Source organism: Amblyomma mixtum, chromosome 2 (genome assembly GCF_055824585.1).
Source record: "Amblyomma mixtum isolate Tamu chromosome 2, ASM5582458v1, whole genome shotgun sequence".
NCBI lineage: Eukaryota > Metazoa > Arthropoda > Arachnida > Ixodida > Ixodidae > Amblyomma > Amblyomma mixtum.
The window spans coordinates 14,652,647-14,669,782 of NC_143013.1; the positions used below are offsets into that span (position 1 = coordinate 14,652,647).

Genomic DNA, 17,136 nt, shown 5'->3' on the forward strand with positions numbered 1-17,136 from the left:
TTGTACTTAAAAACATAGTTTATTCACAGGAGCTTTACTGTACATACAATAACAGCTATCTCAGCATTTTTCGTAAAGTACAGGGCACAGAAAGACATGACTCAGTTTTTTTACAGCACTATTTACATTCCCCGTTGGAAGTGAGTGGATTTCTGCGTTGGCGCTGAGAGTGCACAAAGGAAGCACCAGGCGTGACCAGGTCTACGGCTGCAGTATTTTGAGAAGTACTTTACGCTTGACTAGACAAAGAAAATGCACAAGGCAGTACTACTACTGATGGCTGAGAACTGTATCATTTCACAAACTTTAGTTTTCTTTTCAAAAATGCGATTAACATTTGTTCAAGGAAAAGGGGGAAGAGTGGGTAGGAGGGGGGGGGTTCTAAAAGACAAAGCCCAACTTGTGTCAAACCAGAATGACTGCTGTGAAAGCAGGCTGCATTATACTGCACTGTGGTAAAGGGTTGCACATATGCAGCGTTCATCATTCGTGTTTTTGGAATCATTCTTTTGGTGCCTTACACGATAGCCTTTTTTTTTTTAATCCACTATTGTCATCGTCACAAGTACATCTGCACGCACATGCATACACAAACACATTAAATGTACACATGATTTCATGTGCACATTTTGCACTTTTATTATTATTTACAACATGATATAAGACACTGCTCTGCACAACAAACTTGCAGCAAATTGATCTCGCAAAGAGCTCAGTAGCTTTGGTAATCTTAGGAACACAAATTCAGAAGCAGAGCGTCGATAGCAAACACTAACATTCATTCGTACACGACATGTCCATTGCTGTGCTGGTACATGCTCCGATTTCTTAGACCTGTGACTGGCCCATTTTGACCGCAACAATGCAAAGGTCATCTATGACGCACACACTAACATCCTCCCTGAAGAGTATTGCTCCCGAGATGGCAGAAACGGCTCGACTATTCCGTGACTTCCATAAAGTGCAGACTGGAAACATCTTAAAGACGACTTAGACCACACGATGTTGCACCTTACAAATAAAGAAGGGGGATGTTGCCGCAGTGCCCTAATTCACAACAATGCAGATTGGAAGCAGCTAAGTAGAGCTGTACGTCAGAAGCCACATTGCACCAAAACGTTCCATCGGGCAAGAATGGAATGCAAACAGAATTCATAAATGAATCACTCCCATCTGTCATGTGGACGAAAAGAATAATGCAAGAACGCACACATGTTCCGGTACAACTGTTCACATTCCCTTCCAGCCCAGTAGTGTATTGTAGGCAGCTGTCAACAGAGTGCATGCATCATTTCATTTTTTGTTTTGTTTTTTCACATTAACATGCTCTCTGTCATGGACCACTGGTGGGCGACGTCTTGTATGCAGACAGTGCCGCCACGAATGTTGCCTCATGTGATGAAGCCGCAAGTAGCTCGTTAAGTTCAAAGAGCCTGCAAAAAGTGCACATGCAAGGTAGCTGCTGCCATCTTTTGGCGGCTACTAGCGGGTCACACTATACTGAAGAAAATATGGCCTGCTGATGGGCCACGATGAAAAGGGATCTTCCAGAAATCGCTGTCGCAGCGAAAGCGTTAAGCTGCAGCGGAATACTCAAAACTTGTGGCAAAGAGCGCAGCTCCATTAGCAACGTGTGCTGCAGTCCAAGGCATGTTTTCCCCGACAGCCACTCTTTCCGTTTAAAGCCCAACAGACGGCTTTGAAGGCAGAATGGAGCAAGGAAACGGGCTGCAGCCAGGAGAAATAGAAAAATTCTCAATGAGCTCTTGATGGCATTTTTAAAATGTTCTATCATGCTTCATACATGCCCAGGGAAACTAAAAAGAAAAGAGCTTTCAGCTGTTCTGTCACGTCTGTTGCACAAGGCAGAACTGTACCAATGGCACGCAGAAACAGTGCTGTGAAGTACTGAAACTTCTTCAGTCACTCTCACTGGCTGTGATAACAGAAAAAGAATGTTGTTTTTAGTGCGGTTGGCAAGGAAGAAACCTTTCTCTAAAGGCCACACGACCTGGTGTGATGCAAAAAAAAAAAAGAACAATATCCACGTTTAGGCTATTCTCTCACTGTTACCACCTTTTCTGCTGCATTTACCAGTTTTCACTCTGAAGAATTCTTCACCCTGGAGTCTCATCGAAAATCCTAAATGCCAAGGGCAGAACCTCAAAAACATGGAATGCAAAAGATGCCCTGAACACATAAATATAGTCTAAGGTTTTGGGTTTTTGAAATAATGCACACTTTTCCCATACATCTATTTTATATTCCCCCGACACTGGAAGTTGTGTCATAATAAAGAAACTCATTACGTGCAGTGAGCAGCCCTAAAGCTTTGCTTTATACAATGCTGCTATGGTCACAGGAGCCTTTAGAAACTTATCTTGTTTTCATCAGCTGTTTATTTTTTCAAATTTCAGCTCATAAGCAGCCAACTTACCACATCACAGAATTTGTTGTGTTAGACCACAAGCTTCAATAGTGTGCCTCCAATACTGGAGCTTATGATCATGCCATGCCACTCAACTTGACAAACCAGGGTAACATAAGATTTGAGACATACCACATGAAAGTGCAAAATGGGGAGAAGTTTTTTAAATGCTGGAATTAAGTGTGTGGAGCAGTGCTATATCATCATCATCAGCCTGACTATGCCCACTGCAGGGCAAAAGCCTCTCCCAAGTCTCTCCAATTAACCCTGTCCTTTGCCAGTTGCGGCCACCGTATCCCCACAAACTTCTAATGCTATACAATGCTATTCATACAGTGATCACTTCCCATGTTGTCAACCTTTGTCATTACTGTTCAATGAACTTGGTGTTCACAGTCAAACTGTGCCAAGGTATGCCTTTCTGCTTCCATCTTTGTATGGTCCGCACGATTGGGAAAAGTCGCCGATTTTTTGAAATGTTCTGTCCTCCAGCAGACACTGCTGGCCGCTGCCTCTAATCGTACACTGCACTTGAGCCGTTCCATCTTAAGCAGTACCGCTGAAAAAAAAAAAAAAGAAAAATAGGTCCTCGTGGTTGCACAACAACCACTAGCACTCCCACCAATGGAGGAAGCTATCGGTGCAGAGTAGACATTGAAATCTTATACAACAGACGTCAGTGATGCAGGAAGCCCTCACATGTGTGTGTGTCCTGGCTGTACACTGGGCGATGCCATACTCTGTTTACAGCGTCCTTTAGAAACTTGTGGTACCTGAGAAATACTTCCCAGTGATCGCAATAAGTGCCGACCGAGGAACAAGCACTGTCCAGCGTGGAGAGGGAGAAAGTGTGCCAGCCACCTTCTCATCGCGTCTACGGTGACGAAGCCCGCCGCCAGAGGGCTCTGGTGTCGTTCCCATTGCTGCTGCTGCTGCTGCTTGAGAGCAGGCGTTCGCAGGTGCGCGCCACTTGGTCACGGGTGGCGTGCCACCTCTGAAGGAGCTGTCATCGCAGTTCGAGGCCGTAGCGGCTCTGCTCCAGTTGCAGTGCACCAATGGCGGCTGCCAGGTGCCGAACGTGGCGCACGTTGGAGATGCCCAAAGTGCGCAGGTCTTGCTCCTGCAACTGGGCGATGCGTGCCAGGTCGGAGAGCCTTGCTTCTAGAAACAGAGGCTCATACATTGGCAGGCCGAGTGAGGTCAGCCAAGGTCGAAGGCCACCTGAGTAGTCAGCCTCCATACAGGTCCCATGGCAGGAATCAGCCAGGAAGTCATTGGGAACCTGTCGCAAGAAGAACATAGTGCTCAGCTGATTACAGTCAGGAGATGGCTTTAGCTCACACTGTCAACATTCTCCTTCCAAGCGTCGCATCGAAACCCAATTTGAAACCCTTCAAAACATTTATCTTGCACCACACTGGTTGCAAGATGACATGCAACTTGACTGCAACTCCTTTGGTATTCCACTCAATGTCATGGAGAATTCGTGCAGACTCCATGATCATGTGTTCACATTTTGCTCCACTAATTTAATCCTGAAATTGGGCATGCTGAAACAGAAATGGTATCACTTTCTGATGCCAGCGAACTGGGCAATGCTATAGAGCACAATCTGGTTCATGTAATTCATCTGTTTCAGTCCAGCGTGAAATTAGTGCTCTTTTGTAGACAAATTGAACCTGAGTTTGTTCAGCTTTGAGGTTGTAGTATGCCCTGCACATAATAAGAAGCACTAAAGGAGGGAGTGTCATCACTAATAAAATGTGAGAAGGACCATTTGAAAGAAGAAAAAAAACACTTCATTTAACAACCCCTGCCTTATGTGTACTGACACATGGTCACACAACAAAATACACCTATAGTACCACAATTTCACTGCAGAATGTTGCCCCGTCTAGTTTTGTGAAATCTTCTGTCTGGTTTAACCAGCAATGCTGTGCCCCATTTTATTGCAGGCAAGGTCTTTTCATTTCAACAATAATCTCATGTTTGTACAGTTCCCAGTCAAAGCCAAACTGAAGTCAACAATCAAATTTTCCCTTGTGCAGTGCTTGAAAGTCAACAGTAGTAAAATCACCGAATTTGTTGGCTGGGCCATCCATTTTTATTGCAACACACAGTGGCATTTTTTTTTTTTTTCAGTTTTTATCCAGGAGACTGTCAATTACATTAGCTCAAAGCTAAAAATAACTAGACTTAATTATGATAAGCTTTTGAGACATGCATGTTTACATCCCTGTGTTATGGTGTCAAACACACAACTTCCTTTATAAAGGATTTAGAAAGCTGCAATAACAGCATATTTCTACCTAAATTTCTGCCAGTAATTCATTACAGCCTGTAGCATGAGAGTTCATCTCCATTCCGGGCACTACGTTTTCTTGTATTTGCACTCGGCTGATGACGAAACGAAATTCCAATCCTCTGCAGAGCTTTCATGTTGCCACACAAATTTTCACAGCAGGCACTGAAAGTACTCACCCCTTGCTTCCCCATGCGGTCCAATTCTGTAATACGAATTTGATCCAGGGCCTCAGCTGTCTCAGCTATGTCCCTCTGCAGCTCCTCAGAGTAGCGCTGTACAAGGGCTGGCGGTATGCCACAAAAGCCAGTCTGCATGGAACACAAGAACAGAATACGTCACTACACCACTTCTAACACAGAGCAGATTAGAGAGCACTGACAAGAACTTTGCATTCCATTTTTTCTTGCTGGGTAGCTCTGTAGTCATGCTATGGGACTACAGTTGCTTCAGTGCATGAGAGAGATAATTATATTGACACTTATTACTAGTCTCAACCTCAGTTACTAAGATTCCACAATTCCACAACATGATTGAATGTGACCCAAGTAAACGTAGCTGTAGTTATCGTTCAAGCACAGAAACTTTCAGCATGTCAGATCCATGCTCGTGAGTGTCAAAAAAATTAGTCTTGCATACTGCCAGGCACAGGTAAATCTCCAATATCAGTTGCATTCCTTGCTTTATGTCATTTATGAAAGTCATGAACCTCATTCTGTTTAATACCGAGCGAGCTCATTTCTTTGTACCATCGTATACTCCACAATGTCTACACTTGCAAATTCAAATCAACACAAGTTCTAATCCATGTTCGCCACTCAAACTTCATGGGTGGCATCTGTGCTTACGCAGAAGTTTAATGGCACAGACCTTGGAATCTTGTTTCGGTACGCTTTCAAGCTGGCACAGTAGTGAGAACGAATGGTGCACTGCAGGTCGAGGTAAAGTGGAGCTATTGACTGAGCAAATCGCCACTGACGCAGTGTATTGAAATACTGCTTTTAGCAAGTTATGACACAAAGCACACAAAAACAAACAGACTTTTAGTTGAACAACTTGCCCAGTAAAAGCTCCGCTTCACCTTCTCCTACTGACATACTACTCTTTTACTTCATGGTTTCAAGGCCATAGCTGATATCAATTAATCTTCATCACAAGCACCCAACTACCTGAAGTAGGTGTTCCAAAGCCACAGTAAGCTTGGAATATCATGAAATACAATAATCGCCTTGTTTTATGTTGATGAACTCAAAGCTTCACCGAGACACTTGCCTTGTCCGTGTAAGGTTCCTGGCACAGGTCAATGCCCTCAGCAGCAAGTTTGTGTTCGATGCACATGTGCAGGGATAAAGCCGCTGCTGCTGCTGCCGTCTCCTCTGCATTTTGAAGGCTCCCTTTTCTGTCGGTAGCCTTGCGGGAGTCGTGGGAATCCCTCCGAAGGAAGGCTGACGCTTTCACTTTCCGAGCAAAGCTGGAGCCATAAGATGTCTTGGCAGGCGATTCGGAGAGCGCCTCATCGTCAAACGATGCAGAACGGCTGTCGTCGTCGCCCACGTTACCACTGAGCTTGCGAAACACGTTCTGCAGGCTTTTGGGAAAGTGGTTTCGAATGCAGTCCGCCGATGCTCGGCGCAGCTCGAACCGCTCGACAGCTGCGCTCACAATTGAGGGGGGAGGGAGTGGGGGTGTGTTGGTTCCATTGAAGGACCTCTCTTTCGTGTCGTCACACCTCAGCACTGATGCACGTGGGCTCTCTGGCTCAGGCACAGGAATGTTCATTTGGAAACGCAGCAGATTGCTCCCGTTCAGGGACGAGTCACCATCACTGGACATTGAAAATGACTTGTTCTGAAAGGTGCTGTTGGGAACGCTGTCGAGATCATTGATAACACTGTCCAATGCCAGGTCAGAGCCTCCTTCCTTCACTGGAGGTAGGTCGGGGCTGACAGGCTCCTCCAAGTATTCACCCAGAATTTCACCTGAAGCATAGCAAGACAAGGAATAAGGAGCTGTTGGAGCACCTGTTTACTTTTTGAAACTGCCATGCAAAATGTATTATATTTCTTTATGTTTTGAGTACACTAAGAAAAGTGAAGTGGGATTTGATCTCTACATAAAGATCACCACTCGTCACCTAAAAAGACCATTATAACATGCAACATAATTGGCAGTGGCAAAATAGATGCAAACTGAAATTTTATTAAAAGGCAACTCTGACATTTTTTTTTTCTGCCTCCTTCGATTTTACTTAAATTTTCACGGTACATTCGCTGCAGTCTTCTGACCTTTTATGCCAAATTTTGGAGCTGGGTAGCGTTTTGCTACAGAGCAAATGAATTTTAAAATTTCTTATTTCGCGGGATTTCTACAGGCTACTTTGCATGTAAAATGTCAGAGTTTGCATGCTCGTTGATATCAGCTCTGTGTTTGCTCAAGGGCAAAATTTCTAGCTTGTCTAGGGTCATTTCAGACAAATGACCCTGATAGCACCTGACTTTTCATGCACAAATCTGTTCAAATTTTCTTTTTTTCCCCGCACAATAGCGGACTGGAACCCTCTGTCCCCCATGGACCAACACCGACTTGTTTGACACGAGCCACGCTTTGTAACTGAATGGATGTGTTTTTTTTCTCTCTCTTCTTGTAAACTGCAAGTTGCCATGCGATTTTTCTGATTTACTCTTTCTATACAGTGCTCGTCCTGCTTGGACCTAACCATGGTATGCAGTATGTACTATCAGGGACAAAAGTGGTATAACCCACGCGGCGCATGCCGGAGCAACGGAAAACTGTGGCATTTTGGCGAGCTAAAGCACAAAACATTGAAACGAGCCAAGCGACAACCCTGCTGATAATAAAGGTCACGCACTGGCTGTCTTGACCACCGATACCGCCTGTAGATGGCGTTGCAACGTTGTTTTTCGTAGGTCCGGCTCCCGCCGCGTGGAGTATACCACTTTTGTCCCCGATAGTACATAAATAAATAATCAATAAATAATGATCAAATCTGTCACAGTCACCTGTTTAGCTACTGGACGTGCACGATGGGTTTTGTGACAGTACCTGACCTGTCACAAAACATAACCTCAGGAACCAGCCACTCAGCGGTCCTCTCACCAAATCAACTGTGATCCAACTTTACGGAATACAAATGTCAGCAAAAGCCAGGCAAGGAATTCAAATCACCAAAATGACAAGGGCGTCAACCAAAAAGATATTACTTGGCTGAACTCTGATATGCACTGCACTTAGCTCACTCACAATTGTCAACAAGAGGAGAAATTTCCTGGCCAGGGACCTTACCATCGTGTTCAAGAAGTGCCTCTGCGGCCCTGAGAATCTGCATTTGGTGGTCTTCATTTGTGATGCCTAGGCTCTCCAAGTCCTCCTTTGTGACCTCCTTGAATGTGTCTAGGTCTTGGTAACCGTGCAGCATGAAAACATTCACGTAATTCTGGAAAATAATGCACAATTTCAGACTGCGATTCTCTGGTTGATCCGGAGAAGCAAACTACAGGTCACAGGGCACACGACTGAACTTCGAAGCCTACACTACATCACTGAGGCGCAGAAAAATGCACGTGTGAAAGACAAAAAAAAAAAAGTGAAGTGGCACAGCAGAATAGCAGATGCATAACCTTTGCTTCAAGCAAAAAGCTAAAGACCAACAACCGATTTTCTAAAGCACCCTTGCTTTCGCTCAGATGAAAAACAGAGTCCAAAGTACCCGATCATACAATGTTTACTTTAGGACCACCATAAAACATCTCTAAAGGTCTTTTTTAATCAGTGGGTTCAGTTGTTGTTATGCACCTCGATGACAGAAATAGTAGTGCGAACTGCACACTGGGAACCATGTGAGACCAAAAACAAATGTTGTTTCAGCCCCAGGAGCATGACCTTTCCCTTGAAAATGTGGTTGCCGACATTTTTCAAAACTGTTCATTTCTTGGATTCCTTAGGACATGTCTGTGTACACTGTTTAAGTGTCACGCCACTTTTAAGTGCCAATGAAAACACAATACTATGTTTCTTGTGAACTTTCCTTACACCAGAGTTTGCATCCACGAGAGCATGAACACTAATAAAATACAATAAGCACTTTAATGGTAACAATAAAAAAACGTGTTATGTGTTATGATCACTTCATGGGATAAAACCATAGCACCAAAGTTCCTTTGTGAATGTCACATCATTTAGTTGTAGCTACGTAAATTTCCTAATACAATTTGGTATGGCTTCCTTGCGAAATAATTATATGCTGAATTCTATCAAACAAAGGCACCATTATTTTCTCTTCCACAATGATCTCAAAATACATTTTGGTGAGTTTTTTTTCTGTTCAAGTTACACAATTAAATGCAACTAAACCATGAAAGTTTGCATGATGACTATGTATACAATTCAATCAGCATGCAGCGATCAGCTACAGAAATCTCATTTAAAAAAAGAGAATTTGTGATTTCGCCTCTTCCAGTTGGCCTTTTCCAACTGTGATGGTACTCTGATGGGGATAGGGGCACAGATACAACGCATGTTGCCCAAGTTAGACCAAGCTCTCAGCATGCTTTTACCTGCAGTGAGAACATTCCGAGCAGCTCTTCCAGGGACTCGGGCCTTTGCTCTAGCTTGGGCACGCTAGGGAACCGTCGCTTCCGTGGCTTTGTTTCTGTCGGAATTTCTTCAACGTTGATGAATTTAAAATGGCCCACTTTCTTGTTCGCAACACCAACCCATGTGCCTGTTGTGTTCTTGGAAAGGATGTCGATGATATCTCCCTTCTGTGGAAGAGGGACAGTAGAACAAACCATGCCATCCAGTCAAGTTTTTACTGTGTCCGAGACCATAGAGATGCAATGCTAGCAGTGTGTTTGCAAAGCTTACATTGGTTTGATCAAAAACTGAAAAACATTGATGCTACACTGCCTAACATGAGAGCCAATGTGATAGCTGTTACTTTGTGCTACATAACATCCCTTTCCACACTGTGCTACATTGTAGAAGGTGAACCTTCACCCACAAGCTATGCCTCTGTGTTCCCCTCAAACTCTTCCGCCTGATGCTGCAGCTTCCATATCCTTAAGTGTCTGCGCTGCATCCCTACAACGCAAAGCTTCTCTCTTGTCCTTGCCACCCCATGCTTCAACATAAAGAAGCGAAATCGAGATGCCTATGCCAACACTGTGGATCTATATAACAGCTGCCGCAGTAAAATCTGTTACTCAAAATGTGCAAGACATCACCTGTAGACATATTCCATGCTTTAAAAAAGCTACTTTGTAAATTACACCTCTCTGTCCAAAAGTACACAACCCTTTTAGTTAGGGTTTCTAAAAATGGTATTGTGAAAACCTCATGTACATTGATGCAGATGTTTAGTTATACATACTCTCACTGCTAGAAGGTTTGTGGGAAAGACTGGCTGTTCCTGAAACTGCTGTGACGCTGAAAATAATGCTACAGACCCAGCTTATTCCAGCTATATTTGCAGGAAACAATGCATACGAACAAACCTTGAACGCAAGGCCGTCCTTGTCATAAGGAGAAGGCACACAGTCCACGAGAGCCCGTGCCCGACCAACAAAGGGACCAAAGCACTGTGGGTTGCACTCTTCTTCGCCAATCGATGAAGAACTCCTATTGCTGCTGGTGGGGGTGTGCGCTTGTATGCCTGGAAATACAAGTGGAAGTAAGCACGCTGAGGTTCATGACTTATTTCTCTGGGAAAACTTGGGAGAAGTATCTACCCTCACAAACCAAAAATGTACATGAAAACATACTCTTTTATGACAGTACATTACTAGAACACTAACCACCCAATAAAAATCTCATGACAGAAGTAGATACGTATTCTTACACCTTGGAAGTATGCGCAAGCTGCGAAAACACACGTGCTTGGCAAAAGCTTAGCACTTGCTGTTCTAATAATATTTGAAGTTTACTAAAAAGGATATAGTTGTAATTTAAAGGACTTACTTGATCGAGAACCCACTGATCCACTGGGGATACTCTCTATGGAGCTTCCAGGCTGGAGGACTTCATCCTGAAGGTCTTTGTCCTCCATCTAAATGAAACAAATGGCTTTGTCAAATATATGCAAATAGATTTAAATCACATTTGACATTACTGGTGCTGGTACCAAAGCAGACTTGGAAGATCAGCCAATAGCTAAGCCCACAAATTGACTCCAAATTATTTAACGATAAACTGCAGCTTTGTTCAGCTGGGTGAATTATGATCACATGTTGATGCACATGTGTTAACAAGGGAGAATTTAAAACGTTGGGGCAGCTGGTGCCTCAATGAGACATGGGATAAAAGACAAAGCAGATATACATATGCAAACGCATACACAGATATCTGTACATACACACATGGATGTATATATTGTATGTATGCATTATTGTGCTCAGTATGACATGCAATGCATCAGCAGTGAATCAACTGAGGTTTCTACTTTATAGTGAATCGATGCACCTGCACACACAGCACTAAACTTTTGCAAATATTCAGTGTACTTGGTTCTTCATATCGAAACTGGGTCTGCACTGCTTTAAGAACTGAATTCCTACCCATCTTGAACGCTACAGGTCATATTAAGTGCAGTAGTACGTACAATGCTATTCAGCCTTCAAATACTTCCATATCGATCAGTTATTGATTGTCTGCCTGGATACCTTGTTTGAGTGAATAAACGAGTTTAACATTTCAAAGGGGATCCCATGGGCATGTGGCTATCAAAGGGAGTGGTTGGCACAGCTCTCCCTTGTGGCAATATAGTTTATAGTTGTGAACAAATTAGCTTACAAGTCATACAGCCTTGTTGAGTGTGCTTTGTTGCACCGGTTTCTGCTCTCATGCCAGGAGAGAGACATAAAACAGTACAATCTTCCAGAAGTTGCTACGAGTCATGAAGCAGGACCTAAAAAACTGAGAGTCACTGAACACCTAGAACATGGGTCCAGTGTGGTACCTCGTATAAGCATGGCGTGTGTGCAGATGCACACAGGTGCCACATGTGGAACCACAAACTTAAAAAGTGCTTACTGTCCCATCGACTGAGCTCCGGCTGTTCCTGAACCGAGATATCTTTTTCTTCACATCCTTGTGGAGATGCCTGACCCGTCCTACAAGTGAGTTCCTGAGCTGTTGGTCCTGAGTTTTCTGAGCTTCGCCCATTTGCTTAAAAAAGAAAAAGAAAAGGGTAGCAATAAATAATAAGGCTTTATGCATTGTAGCAACAATTTGGGAACATAGCTCAAATCATAGTGGATTGATTCCAACCATCCAATGTTTTTTTGAAAGCACTCTAGAATCACTGCTTATCTCGGAATTTAAAAGCCTTGGAGTGTATTTCAATGAATATTTATCATGGAATAAACATATAGATACTACGATTAACAAAATAGCTAAGGTAGTGGGTATTCTTTCTAGGCTTCGGTATTGTTTACCACTGTGTGTAAAAAAAATTATCTTTCAGTCACTATTTTCTTCTGTTAAAGGTTACTGCTTTTTGGTTTGGGGGACCACCACCTTTTCGAATGTTAGCAAGCTCCATAGATTACAAAAACGAGCCCTTAGAATCATCGGCAACGTTTCTCGAGACGCACCAACAGAAGCAATTTTTCGTAAATTGAATATAATTCCCATCCACCAGCAATACAAACAAACCTCATTAAGGCGCTTCAGGACTACAGCCATAAATGCAGCTACCTTCTTCAAGGAACTGTACAGGCTTGAACACAAGTCTCACAATTACAGCACGCGTACAAAAAATCATTTCGTCATTCCGCAAACCCGAACAAATAACGGACGTCAGAGCATTAGTTACACCTTGCCTTTTCTCCTAAACATGATTAGTTACAGTGTGCAGATAATGCTATTATTAATTTTTTTACCTCACTGAAAGTGTGCATTTCTGTAAAAATGTTTTCCACACTGCGTGTATGTTTTTTCTTCTTTGCCGCAATTGCACGTCACCTTTTCTACAGTCTTTAGTTAAACAATACATGAAAGAGCCATTTCGCCCTGTTGTTTCTGTTAAAAATATATTTCATTGTATAACGCCGAAGTTACCAAGTTTTTGTACGGGGCGCAGAGCGTCATCAAGCCTTTGATAGGCTTTTTGGCTGCATCCCTAGCATCTTTGCGATGTTGAAATAAAGATGACTTGACTTGACTTGACAGTACATGGACATTTTGCATTTTGCCTCCACTGAAACGTGTCGGGGGAAAAAAATAGAGAGCACGAAAGAAGAATTTAAGAGAAGATATACACATGACAAATTTGCACGAAGGTGACAGGAATCATGACAACGGTATGCTTTACAAAGAAAAAGGAACTAACGCAGTGGCAAACTGTATCTAATATTTTACACGTCCAAGAAAGACGAGCTAAGATGACTTAAAATAAGCTGCAGCAACACAAATGACAGTATAGTTCAGCACAAGTGTGCTGGCTCCCAATGCATAGTCTCAAAACTGCAGCGTGTTTTACATACCTTTTCAGCCTCCTCCTGGTCCTCGTAGTCTGAAGACTGGGACTGGCCCTCCTCACTAGCACAGTAGCTGTTGCGTGTCGGCTGCAATATGCACAAAAGACAAAAAAAAAAGCTAAGTCTCCAGCTCTTGGATCATATGCATTCTTTATACTGGTGGCACATCGTCCATGATAATTACGAGTGCATCCTTCGCACATGTCTAATAGAGGGCAGAATCAGCACTCATAACTTATATCAACCTTTGCAATCGAGATTAACGTATTGCAAGAGCTTATGAGACATGTGATGCAATGTCATATCTATATGCAACAGGTAAGACACAACCAACACCGTCTGGCAGCTTGGAAGCTGTCGTTGGCAACGGCCATCTGCTCATGGAAAATATGCCGCCCATCCAAGCGTGCAAAAACGTCTAGACTGGATATACATGAAACCATCCCTTTTATCGGCCGCGTCGTTTTTATGGTCAGGCGGAAAACAAAGGAGTGCGCCGTCTCGTGCTCCGCATTCCTCGGCGCCCAGACTGCTCTTTCTCGCCCGCGCCGACGTCATAGGGGCACATTCCTGCATACCCATAAAGGCACCTCGCGCTCATTTTCCAGCCGGTCCGCTCCCAATTAGCGCGCGCCATGGTCCACTTGGCGGGCGCGTCGCAGGCAAGGGTGCGCTGTCGCGCGCGTGGCGCAGCCGGCAGACGCTTCTTCCAGCAGCGCCCCCACCTCCCATCAAGGCCGGGCCATCAACAATGGTCGACACACTCTCTCTCTCCGCCCACTCTCTCTCTCCGCCCAAGGACGCGCCGTTCCGCTCTGCCGGGAAGCGCGCGCCGGGGGCATTCGAACGCGCACTTGCGCGTAACATTATCCGGACAGTACAAGCCCCATCAACCTGCGCAGGCCGTCACGCGAGGTGCAGGGCAGGCGACACGCGATTGTTGCGGGTGGCCACCCCTACACGGCGCTGTGATTCGCTGCCTACTGTCCCTGTGCGCAAGACGGAGAAAGGCAGAGCATTACTACTGGGACTTCGGAACACCCGAAGTGTAGCCAATTTTCGGAAAGTAGATCAATAAGTAAGAGTTTTTTTTTTTTTAGATTGCAGATTTGACGGAGGAGAGCAGGAGTAGCTCGGGAGACAATAAAATTGGCATACGCTAGCTCCCAATGGGCATTGAACCTCCCGTAGACGTTTTAGGGACGTTCAGGATGTCTTCAGGACGTCCACGGGACGTTCAGTGCCCATTGAGAGATGACAACTGCCGCATTTCGAATTTCGATGTAGGCGAAATTCGAACACCGCGGCCGGGATCGAACCCGTGTCTTTCGGGTCAGCAGCCGGGCTCCATAGCTGAGCGCCATAACCACAGCCACTGCATACAGGGAAAGCTATGATGAAAAAAAAAATCTAGTTCCCTGCGACGCTGCAAGGAACGTCTAGCACTCGGAGATGAACACGGCGTGGTTGGCAACGGTGTACACGTGCGGACTAATTTGAGCGCCGTATTTAATACACAGTTGACGCGGTGCTACAGCTTCTGCAAGTTACTTCGTTTTACCGGAACTAGATTCCACAGGAAAACCTAGGCAAGTGATGTTAGGACAGAAGCACCGAAAGATAAAACAAACTTTAGGCCTAACCTCCACGTGCGAGTACACGTGGACATGCCAACGTGGAAACAAAAAGTGGCCTCGCAGTACCATATTCTTAGCTAACAATAAATAACATTATAAGGTGCCACGAAGAGCACAGAGCAACACGGCGGTTCATCGAGGAAACACACAGCCAGCGGGCGAACACGGCACAGATCAAAACTTGCAAGCTTCCTCTACCAGAAATGGCGCAACAAAAGGTTCGGCTTCCAACAAACGCCGCGCGATACGGAAAGCATGCCTGAGCGCCAGCAATGCGCGAAGCTCGCGCAAACGATGGACGGTCAGCTGCCTTCACGTGCGGCCGCCCGATTTGTGAAAAAAAAAAAAAAACGACACTCACTCGCGACCTTGAAGCAGCCCCGCACCAAGCAAAACAACACACAATGGAATGCCGCATCGTTTGATAGGCGTTAGATGGCATTAACGGAACCGCTGTGATGACGCGATGGCGTTCAAGCGAGACGGGAAAGATGCAGGTACCCCGCACGCAACAGAGAACGCAGGCAAGGAAAAGATTTCAGAGCACCATGCGATGGCGTCGTCACACGTGAACAAGATAATGTCACTTTTGCATGGTCACGAGCCATGGCCCGAAATACAGCATGCCTGACGCAGTTGCACGAAGATAAAGGAAAAACACAGGAAGACCGTAACGAAGGAATGGGAAGATCAAAACGACTGCTGGAGAAAGAAAACTCCGCAGTCAAGCGGTATTATGTCTCGATGAAAGACCATGGAAGGGGATATTAAAAGCGTAAAAGGAGGCAACAAAACAATTACCCTTTCTAAGATTTCTAGCAAAAACCCCAAATATCAAAACGGTAAATATTTTCCTGAACAATGTTCAAGCCACCTGAGACCGAAGACAAGGGCAGAGATCAGCAAAACGATTTGGTCACGGCGAAAGACGGTGATTACGAAAATTTAGGATCTTTAGGAGATGCAAAGCGCGCAAGTACACAAAGCCGCTTAGATCATTTCCGGGCAAAACAGCCTCAGACGCAAAAGAGAGCGCGCGCATGCATGCGCCCGAATGTATACGTACTTGACGAAAGGGTCCAATAACGCGGTGACCCGAAGGCATCCGGCGACAAGACAACGAAGGGACTCTCCGCGATGAGGTTCCAAGTAAAATCCAACGAAGACAAAAACAAAAACAAAAAACGGCGCCCTCTTCAAACACACGGCATGCTAAGGGAGGTCAAACAAGAACAGCGCGAGCGCACGCTCACACACACGCACGCACACACAAAGAGGGTAGAATATGGGGCACTCCGCAGTCCAGGCCCCGCACAGAGGTCGCTCAAACACGGACAAGACGACGCCCGCGTTTGAGCCGCCGACGAAGACGAAGCTGCAGCGGATGGGAAGAGGAAAAAAAAAATTAAGACCAGGCGAAGCAGGCACGGGAGAGCGCGCCGCGTTCTCAGGAAGTCAAAGGGGAAAGTTTTTTGCCAGTGAACCGCATTCTGTACGCGAAGGATTTCCGCCCAACGTCGACGGCACGGTGCGCGTGTGTGACGCAAGGAACTGGCGCGCACTCTGTCGGTGGATGCTTGCACAACGTCGTCGCCGGGAGACAGAAGAGCTCGCCGTGGTTTCGAACACACGAGCAGAAAAGACCGACGTGAAAAGCAAACAGGCAGCGGGCAGAGCAACGCAGCAACCAGGGCGGACTTGAGTCTACACATGGCCTCTCGCAGTTCCTTCCGGTTGCTCCTGCGCGGGGAGATATTGCGCGCGGAAGACGCAACGGCACCTCTTCGCGAAGTTACGGAACGGACAAACACTCGCGCGAAGCGTACACAGTAGCAATGTACGCACCGCGGAGACCAATAGAGAATGCTTCCAAAAGCAGCTTCCATACGCAGTAGGGAGTGCATGAAGAACCCAATGGGCACTGAAACTCCCTTGGATGTCCTGTGGACGTCCAGGACATCCGTGGGACGTCCAAGGGAGTTTCAGTGTTCATTGGGAAGGAACAACGCAGCTGATTCTCTAAGCACATAAGCACAAAAAGCCGTATATCGAGACCCGGAGCGGTAGCATTGTGATTTTGTCCGCGCGCACGGGAGAATGTACAAGCTCATCGCACATGCAGAAATTCGCGGAAGGTTAACGGGGGCGCCCGCCCTACTTAGACGAGAGCCGCGATACGCAAACTTCCGGTTGCGCGAAAGGCACGTGATGTGACGTCACTTTTGTTGATCGCTGCTTTTTGTACGCCGGGAGGCTACACTGACCCGCTTCTTT

The 17,136-nt window shown here is 45.4% G+C and overlaps 1 protein-coding gene across 2 annotated transcripts in view; it reads right to left on the reverse strand.

The window, feature by feature from the left end:
• The window catches only part of LOC149358496 (uncharacterized), a 265,005-nt gene continuing 247,869 nt past the window's right edge, over nt 1–17,136 (reverse strand). For both annotated transcript variants that reach the window (XM_089570582.1, XM_089570581.1), the window contains 9 exons: nt 13,232–13,312; nt 11,778–11,912; nt 10,707–10,794; nt 10,244–10,401; nt 9,305–9,511; nt 8,034–8,184; nt 6,003–6,709; nt 4,910–5,041; nt 1–3,710 (listed from right to left, as the gene is read on the reverse strand). In XM_089570582.1, coding sequence (XP_089426708.1) covers nt 3,435–3,710; nt 4,910–5,041; nt 6,003–6,709; nt 8,034–8,184; nt 9,305–9,511; nt 10,244–10,401; nt 10,707–10,794; nt 11,778–11,912; nt 13,232–13,312 — 1,935 coding nt within the window. In that variant the 3' untranslated portion in view covers nt 1–3,434. The remainder of the gene's footprint in view (nt 3,711–4,909; nt 5,042–6,002; nt 6,710–8,033; nt 8,185–9,304; nt 9,512–10,243; nt 10,402–10,706; nt 10,795–11,777; nt 11,913–13,231; nt 13,313–17,136) is intronic.